The 9,839-nt window shown below is 34.8% G+C and overlaps 1 protein-coding gene across 1 annotated transcript; it reads right to left on the bottom strand.

Moving 5' to 3' along the window:
- Positions 1 to 1,668: 1,668 nt before the first annotated feature.
- Positions 1,669 to 4,152, bottom strand: LOC141602983 (glutathione S-transferase-like). The gene is made up of 3 exons (XM_074422869.1): positions 3,458 to 4,152; positions 2,737 to 2,785; positions 1,669 to 2,309 (listed from the first exon to the last, which is right to left on the bottom strand). The coding sequence occupies exons 1-3, from the start codon at positions 3,602 to 3,604 to the stop codon at positions 1,861 to 1,863; spliced, it is 645 nt and encodes a 214-aa protein (XP_074278970.1). The 5' UTR covers positions 3,605 to 4,152; the 3' UTR covers positions 1,669 to 1,860.
- Positions 4,153 to 9,839: the final 5,687 nt, after the last annotated feature.

The following is a 9,839-nucleotide window of genomic DNA, read 5'->3' as shown; positions in this document are numbered from 1 at the left end:
TTTTCGATCATATGGGGAGCACTTGCTTACAGGTTAGCTTGGTAGCATGCGGGAGAAGGGACGAGGCTTGTTGATCTCCAAATCGGACTTGTTTGATTAGATTAGTTTAGGAGTCATGACTTGTAATCTTTCATTATTTATTTATTCGTTGTAAACCATTAAACATTTTATTTATAAAAATCGTTCTTGGATTGTATCTCCGATTTCACTACCTCGGGAAACTGAGATGGTAACGCCCCAATTGCCTTGGCAGGGTAGTTGGGGTGTTACAGTATGTAGTATTTTGAAAAATATCAACTATAATAGGTATTATTTTGCAATTTTCCCATAAAGTTATAAATGGCTTATTAACTTATTTGGGAATGACCAAAGATGTTCTAATCCCTGTTCTTTTCGATTGATAGTAGTTTAACTAGACACCATAGAGCTAAGCTAAACTAAATTGAACTGAATTGAATAGAACTGAAGTAAGAGTTAATTTGTGAAGAGATGAGCTGAACTGAACTGAATGGAGCTGAACTAAAATGAACTGAAATTAAGCCAAAAAGAATAAGGTCTTAATCGTGTAGTTAAGACGGAGGTATTACGAACAATAAATTCCAAGTTTTAATTACCCAATCTCCTCTATTATAATGTGACTAAGGCGCGCTCTGTGTTTGGGCCAAATTCTGCGTATTGGGCCAGCAAGGAGGTGTGTGTATCAAGACCGGCGTACGAATTGTGAGGAGCCCGTAAGTTGAAAGCAATCAAGGAGATCTTAGGGAGATTAGGGAGAACAGGGCTCCGGACAGCGAATCATGGGTTGTCAGCTAGAAGAAGCCCAACAAGACCGGGATACAGCTTTACTTGCCGTGCAAGCAATCTAAACCCTATTAGGGTTTGGGCCCTATATATATACAAGAGGGAGGAGGAGAAAAGATTCATTCAAAGACCGACACACAAACATAGTGCATTGTGCTAGCTAGATTACCGTGCTACCTCTCTTGTACTCGTCCTTACATTAACAGCTAGTGTAATCATTGGAAGGGTACCGTCCCTTCCTGCAGTCGTGTGTTAATTCTTATTTGCATCTTTATCTTTCATACTTAGTATTCATACAATCTACATATAACGCATAAGACCACTTTGACCTAACTTAACCTAATTCGGTAGAAAAATACCAAAACAATCTGCAATACCCAAAAAAAAAAACATTATTTGGAAATGGCAACGCCTTTGATGTTGGTCATGTTTTATGGGATTTGGATTCACTTAATCCGGCCAAATAAACTGGCCTGACCACCCGAAAACATTCCAAAAATTTAGCAACTCGAAACGCAAAACCAACCTGCTCCGTTTGCGATGCAACGCTTATATAAAACCGATAATAGTGAATCGAACCTTAACCCGACCCAATATTGACCTCATAAGATTGACTATGATATTGGCATTTGGGATGTTGGGAGGAATAATTGGAGATGGAGCTTACAGCTTACTTTGGTTTTGGTAACAATCGAAATATTCATTCCTTATGTTAGTATACTATTTGTATCTCGATGTCTTTCATATTTGCTACATTTCGTAGTTTATCAACTTCGTTAATAATTTTCGAAGTTACCATGTTACTAAATAACCTCACAATAATTTACCTTAAAACCGTCTGGTAAAATAGTGACTAAAACATTAAAAGGCAAAAGCAACTAATCAATGATACAGTATCATGATTAGTGTAATTTATTAAAATACTCAACCGAAGTACCCTAATGTGCCGACACAAGATACCACACCATAAAACAGAAAAACAGAAGCTTGAATAACCAAGTGATCTAGCCAAATTTTAACATAAATACATTAACCAGCACAACCACTGCTCAAAACGCATCAACCCTGCTTTTGGAGAGCAAGGGCCTTCTCCCAAGAAGGCCTAGCCAAGATATCCTTGCACCAAGCACTCACATGAGGACGCTCATCGAAAAGCGACTTCACTTTGGTGCCAGACAAGTAGTGCAAGGCAGGCAAGTGATGAAGATCAGCCAATGTGAAGGAGTCACCAGCTAAGTACTTGGACTGCGCCAGACGAGCCTCATACACATCCAGGACCTTCACCAACTTAGCTTCATTCTCCTCAACTGCAGCTGCGTCAGTCTGCATTCCGAATAAACCCTTGTAGAAGAGCTCCCAAGCGAGTTTGCTACCAACTGGATCAAATTGATGGGCCTCGACTTCTGACCAGATAGCTAGGTCCGCCAATTGCTTCTTGTCCTTGTTCAGCAGTGGAGTTTCCTGGCTTTCGTATGCAGATGCTATGTACTTTGTAATTGCCCTCGACTCTGTTTTAACATGAAATTATGATTAGAATTACTAGCAGAGTAGCAGGAGCAAACCTAGAAATAAAATTTTGGGATAGCGAATTTTTCAAATATTGTTTTATACTCCCTGCATCCCGGTCAATTGTTGTCCTTTAATTTTGACACAAAGACCAAGGAAAGAAAAAGGGACTAATTACAAAATGACAAGTGAAATTTTGGGTATCGGGTGCTACCCTTTTCTACTAGGACGTCTAATGCCATAACAGGTAGATATTACCCGTAAGAAGTAGGACGTCTCAAAGATTTTTGGGATTTAGCAAATTTGCTACCAAATTATACATATGAAATGACTAGAGAGTAGTTTACCAATTAAAGACGGTATTCGCAAGTAATTAGGTGGGATTAGCGGTGTAGCCATACAAAAACAAGCAAGAAGAGTTAATCTTACCAAAAAGTATGATATCTCCATCTTCAAGAGCAGGTACTTGACCAAATGGCTGCATTGATTTAAAGCAAGGAATATGTGAGTCATCTCGTTAACAAATACCAACAGCTGTAAATCCTGTAATACGGCATTCGTCTACATACGGCGACAGCGTTGATTCAGACATCGTTTGTTTAACAATCAAATTCTTAAATCACAACTATCATACATAAGCGTTAATTTAGACATTGTTGCGGGTCAGGTCAATTTGGATCGTTTTTAACACCAGGTTGTGCTATAGGCTCAAAAGGCGTTCTATATCAAAACCAATTGGCAACAGTTGAAGTAATCTACCGTCTCATTTTTTTATGACCCTGAACGAACTGAAACTGGTACACGTTCTCTCCCTTTCATATCTTTCAACCGTTTTATTCTTTTCGAATAATTTAGGTACGACCGTACACCCTAACCAGTGAAAATACATTTAGTCTTTCTCAAGTATTAAGACTTTAGACAGAACAAGTTTATTGTTATTCCTTGGTCATTTTACTTTTTATCCGATCTATCTATTAACCCGTTTCATGATTAAAACGGATATGTCTAGACAAGAATTTTGGGATGAAAAAACAAAAATAACGCAAAACTAAGTCTGAGTGGCACAAATCAAAACCAAAACAAGCGCAAGGAATCATCATCATGATCATCAAACTAATCGCATGAATAAAAATTAAAATTAAAAACTTACATTAAGAGCGAGATATTGAGGGGTTTTATGTGCACCGGATCTCATATCAACAGTAACAAATTCGAAATCGATTTCCTTTTCATGAAGAGCAGCAACAACACGGAGAGTTGCGGTGGAGTTTGGGCTTCCATGAACCTTGATCGCCATTGCTGTAGCTAAGCTAAGATTGAAGTAACGGATTATGGAGATTTTTAAGGCAAAAACGAGGATTGATTTTGTATTGAAATGGAACGTTTTAGTTGTTGTAGTAATGAAAAATCCCCTGTTCCCAGAGCACTATTTATAGGACTAAATTCTAAGATTAAGATTAAGTTTATCCACAAACTTATCTTCAAACTTCACACTCTCTCAACTCAGCTTTCCACTAACTTTTCATTCTTTAGACTCAATTCATACGCTCTCAGACTCACTTAAAATATACACTTTATCCTCATACTCATTTCAGACTTTGTCACCTCAACTTTCCACTCAACTTATTTTACTTTTATATTTCATTACATCAATATCTTCACTTATTTTATGATGACATATTTTTCACTTAAATAAATCAAATATTAAATAAACCTTTTGACATATTTTTTTACTACCGATATATAAATAAAAGAAATTAAATTACAAACTAAATTCCAAGATACGAAAGAAAATTACATAAATACATAATATAAAACTGAACAAAATAAATAGAAATACGAGATAAAATAATTAAATATCCCCTGAACGATGTCATATGTGTTCAACCAAATCAGCTTGAAGTTGATGATGATGGGCTCGATTACGAATTCGACGATGATTTTCCTACATTTCAATTGGTCAAGTAGATTTTTATCTTATCTATATTGAGAAAAATAATACATAATCTACTTATATATTTATAAAAAATGCAAATTCTCCCGTCTGAAATAAGACGGAGAAAATGTTGTCGTTTTACGATAAAATGTTACACCATCATTTTTAGGGTAAAAAGTGAGAATTTTAGTTATAATATTTTATCACTAAATGGTTACATTCTTTTAAAAAATGGTGACATTTAATCCCTCTTATTTTAGAGCGTCTGAAGCAAGACGGACTATATTAATAAAATCTACAACTTATATTAATAAAATAATACAAATCTACTATTCATCCGTCTGAAGAAGCGTCTTGAAAATTCAAGACTGATGCTCGGACTCTCAGCTCAAACCCACTACTTTATCCAAGTCTGATCTTTAGCCAGTAAAAATCTGACGCTAAGACCCACACTCATACATCTCTTCATACCCCGTTAAACTTAGCCTAAAGTGGAGTATGCCATTTTGCTTTTGTGTGCAATGTCTCGAAACTTCTACGATACTTTTCCTACTTTGTCTAAGGACCGGACACGATATGGTCAATTAAAGTTAACTCAATGTCGTCGGTAACACTAAAACGGACACAGATATGACACGAACACATGACACGGTATTTCATGAAACTTAGGTTATGAAATTCGTTATTTAAATTTAATAAAATATAAAATTTTATAGTTATAAAATAACATACAATTTTATTTTTATAATATAATTGATATCAAATTAAATTTAAATAATTGACCGTGAAATTTGCACTTTGATTATAAATTGTTCTCATTTCTCATCCAAACTCATCTTTTAATCAATCTTTTTCAATCTTTTGACATAACTCATCTTTTAATCAATCTTTTTCAATCTTTTGACATTTCACATTTCATTTCTGGTTTATAGATACATTAGTCTTGTTATAGACGAGTATATCTGTTTATTGTTATAGACGGGTTAAATACAATGAAAGTGGTGACATTTTTTGCCCCCACCACCCCACTTGTTGTTGTCCTATTAGGAAAGTGGTATTGTATTTGGCATGTCTTTCATTATAGACGGATATTGTCCGTCTATAATGAGAACTAGTTTAGATCCCGCGCAATGAATGCGCGGTATTTATAGAGTTACTAATATAGACCATGTGTAATATATGCACGATATTTATAGAGTTTTAAACTTTTTAGTGTATTATTTATAGAATTTAAATTGACAATTCATCTATTTTTCACGTTTCTCCTTAATGTATTTTGATTAGAGAAATAAGTAAAAATTTAAATCGTAAGAAATAATAAAATGAGTATTTTTTTTTACCAAGAAATTAATGATGTTAATTTACAAATATTTACTAATAACATATTTTTTAGCTGCAATTTTTATCATAAAAAGTCAATGAATTTTAACAAATATTTACTAATACCATATTTTTTAGCCGCAACTTCTTATCATAGAAAGTAAATAAATTTTTATCAATAAGTTCTTTAAAAAAAAAGAATTTCCTTATCCTAAAAAGATCGGAGATAAATTTGTGCAGAATGTGAAATATTAAATGTTATAAATATTTAAATACAAAAGATTATATCCATTTATAATTTATCAGGTTCACGCCTATAGTATATGCTAAAAATACCAAACACTATTTTAGAAAACATGTTTTAGGCGGGAAAAATTGGAGTTTCGCCTATTCATTTAGTAAATAGAGGATTTCTATTTATAGATATCCTACACATTTGACGTGTGTCCGACGAGTGTTGGTGTCCTACACAGAACGGCTAATTAGGCGGAGTATCCATGTTATCTAGGTCCAATGTTTTTGTATATAACTTTCAATTTTATTCTAGTAATATCATACTCAATAGTTTATAAATTATAATTATGATTTACTTTTATTTTTGGGATGAGAAAACCTGTAGCGATTATTTTAGGTACGTATTGATAATCTGCAAATTACGTATATTATGTCAACCATTTTTTTTACTAGACGATATAAAATTGAAATTTAAAAGGTATAGTCTTAGCCACTCTCAAATCATAAGAATATAATTAGCTACTTAAATATATGAGCCATTTTATAATAAACTAGTATAGATCTCGCGCATGCATGCGCGATATAGAGCTTTTACATTTTAACTAGTTTTACACCCGTGCAAAAAAAAAATGCACGGGTCGTAACAACAGACGTTAAATGTTCAATGTCGTAACAATATAAATTGTTCATAGTGATGGTATTGAATTTAACCGGGCCTCTTATTTATTATTGTAACCACGTATAATGAATTAGGCCTCCTTATTCAAATGTTAAATTCAAATGACGGTATTGAAACTGTAGATATGATATTGTTGATGCCTGATTACTAAATAAATGTTTTTGTCTAATAATAATTCTTTGTAAGACTTGTGTTTAAAAAAAAATAAGAAAATTAGTAATGCTACTTTTTTTATAATCGTTAAAATCTTTACCATGTGTATTTATTTTTAACATTGTAATTATATGAATCTACTTCTAGTTTTGCTAAATTTTGTATATTTCTCAACATTATGAATTATAATTATATGAGTCTGCTTTAATTCTTATCAAGACTTGTATTTTTTTGTTGTTGTATAGGAATGTTATTTGGGTATCTATCAAGAAAGAAATTAGTAAAAATAATTTGCAGTTTTATTCAATTTGTAATTTTTTGTAATTGTTTTGGTTTAGATTTATTCCTAATATTTTAGGAAAATACATATGTATAATAATATGTAATTGTCAAAAAAGTTAAAATTAAAATATCCTAAATTCAGTAGCTTGAAAAGGAGAAAAAGAAATACAAATTAAGTGAAATATAGGAGAGAGAATAATTAAATATGTACAATGAACAAGGTGGGTCCTACCTTAAATTTTTTTTCTTCTCAATACTTAAAAACCATGGACCAATAGGAGGGCTTTAATTGTTTCAGCTTTTGGCCCTGTTTGGTAAACAGCGGATTAATTTCAGCATAAGCAGATTGTAAAGGCAGATTAGAAATGACAAATTTAACAGAAGGTTTGACTAACATATTATAGTTAGCAGAATTAATTTGAGTGTTTGGTAACTGACAAATTACAATTAGTAGATTGTTAGTTTTCTTTGTAAGATGTAGTAAAATTTTCCAGTTTAGAATATGTCAACCAATATGCTGGGGTAAGCAGTATATTGTAAAACAACATATTGACCCCTCAAACTAATCTTTCATCGCGAGAAAGTAGAGAGGGGAAACTCTCTCTATTTTCCTGAATTTTGAAAGGGGATCTGGGATTTTTTTTCTTCCCTTCATCTCCTTTACCAAAATCCCTAGAAAATTAGGATGTGGTCTTGAATATTGCTTCTTGACCTCCTTTCCCAGCTTTTATATAGCTCTTCTTTATCCTTCTCTAGAATCATCTTCATCCATCTCCTAATCTTATGATTTCTAGTGTTTATAAAAAAATTCATCAATTGAAAATATTTAGTCTATTTTCTTAGATTTCTACCTTCTTACAGACTTGACTTTAAATTGCTCTCCATTTTAGCCTAAGAGAGCGTTTTTCAGTCGTTCGTCTTTGCTAAAGAAGGTTTAAATCAAGAATTTAAACAGCAAAAATTCAATGTTGATTATAGAAAATCAATGTTGATATTAGAAATGAAAGCTTTTTTGAATGTCTTCTAGTATTTTATTTTTGTATGTGTTTCTAAACAAATTGTGTTCTTTCTATGCACTTTTGGGGTTTCTTTGCATTCCCTTGTTGGTTATTATCTCAGGGGAGTTGTCCTATTGATTTTGGATTTTTTTTCTTCCTCCAATTTGCAACTTCGTTTAATACTACGGTTTTTCTAAGTCTGTTACTTTGTCGAATATGGCTTACTTGGCCAAGGAATGCGTCGTGTATTTCTGGTCAGGCTACTGTCCAGGAATACTCGACCGAGTAGAGGATAATCAGCCGAGTATACTATATACTCGACCGAGTATCCAATTTGATGGTGTTTATTTCCGCGGTTTGATTTAGATAGGATTAGAGTTATAAAAACGGAATTTACAGTTTCATAATTACTTGTTACCAAAGCCTAAACCTTCAACGTAACTCTAATCATCTCTAATCTATCGAAAGTTCGTGGATTGCTCTCGAGTCTTGTTCATTCTTCTCTTGCGTCGATTGTGTCGGTAAGCCTCTAGTTCTACAAGTTTTGTTAATTTGTCTTTTAGGGTTTAACCTAGTTTTGTGATTTGGGGGAAAAAAGGATTTTGGCATGTTTGTGATTGAAATTGTATGATTATTGTTAGTTGGAGATTTCGTAGAGGAGCCATTCTAGCTTTCTTGATTGTCTCGTTTCAGATTTGTGCTAAGGTAGAGTTTCCCAACTCAGTTTATTGTTTAATTGATTTAAAATGTGTGTTGTGATTAGGGATGTCGGTGGAGCGAGTTTTGGCGGGTCTCCCCCCACACCCGTGCCACTTGGTGCGGGTGCGGGTAATAATTTGGTGGGTCGTGGGGCGGGGATGTGTATCACGTGAGTCCCGCCCCATACCCACCCCGCCCCACACCGCCCCGCCCGCCCCACCTCACATGCCCCCGCTTCGCTAATACTTGCTTTACTCATAAACCTAGACAAATATGTACTATATAAAAATAAAATTTATAACTTAGATAAAAAGCTTACCACCCCCCCCCCCCCCAAAGAAAAAAAAACGTTCATACTCAAACTATTTCGTGGTTTGAAAAACTTGGGTACTAATTAATTAAATGCTGGACCATTTTGTGGAAACGTATTTGTATAAGATGTACGAGAGTACGAAACTAGTATGTTTTAAATTCAAGATTTATATTTTTAAAAATTGTTTTGTGAGAAGATAGGTAATTTGGCGGGTCAACGGGTCCCCATGGGGCGGGGACAGGTTTGAAAAGTTCAACCCGCTGCGGGTCGCGGGGCGGGTGTGGGTACGCATTATAGTTCGCAGATGCGGGTGCGGGTTACCCCTCCTCCGCACCCACCCCGCCCCATTGACATCCCTAGTTGTGATTAATTGATTCGATTAATATTGTTGATTGGTTGTTGTTGGTGGATTGGAGTATGGGTGTTGGAGTTGAGATGGTTGATGATGTTTGCGAGGTGCGTCCTCGGGTGAGTGGAGTCATTTGCGGGAGTGGCTTCACGCCCTTGATTCGTCTTTGTGGATCCCGCCACAAGAGGGGATGCGCACATTAATGAACATGGTTATCGCTCGTGTGATGAGCGGGGCTTAGGTGGGCAAGGCTGCGGTCCCCCACTGGCAAGGCTACACACTTTAGTGTGTAGTCAGTGATGAGTTGTGATTGGGAGTTGGAGATTGATTGTGGAACAACTGTTTACCTTTTGTTGCATTTTGTCTTATTTTGATTATGCAATGAACTGACCCCGTTGTTGTTTTGTAAAATATGTGGTGATCCATTCAGGGATGGTAAGCAGATTGTGATAGGTGATGATGGTCTTTAGCTATGGAGACGAGATGGGGAGTCATCACTTCGAGTCTAGCTTCCGCTATTACGAGATTAGCTGCTTTAGATTTCAGTCGTTTGAGAATTAGTAAACATT

This window comes from Silene latifolia, chromosome 1 (assembly GCF_048544455.1).
Source record: "Silene latifolia isolate original U9 population chromosome 1, ASM4854445v1, whole genome shotgun sequence".
Taxonomy (NCBI): Eukaryota; Viridiplantae; Streptophyta; class Magnoliopsida; order Caryophyllales; family Caryophyllaceae; genus Silene; species Silene latifolia.
This window is presented reverse-complemented; position numbering and strand designations above follow the sequence as displayed.

Bases quoted from the DNA above. Each gene is read 5' to 3' on its own strand.
- LOC141602983 (XM_074422869.1), bottom strand. From the start codon at position 3,604: ATGGCGATCAAGGTTCATGGAAGCCCAAACTCCACCGCAACTCTCCGT. The intron at 2,786-3,457 runs GTAAGTTTTTAA...AAATCAATGCAG, and splicing joins CTCAATATCTCGCTCTTAAT to CCATTTGGTCAAGTACCTGC. The intron at 2,310-2,736 runs GTAAGATTAACT...ATGTTAAAACAG, and splicing joins TGGAGATATCATACTTTTTG to AGTCGAGGGCAATTACAAAG.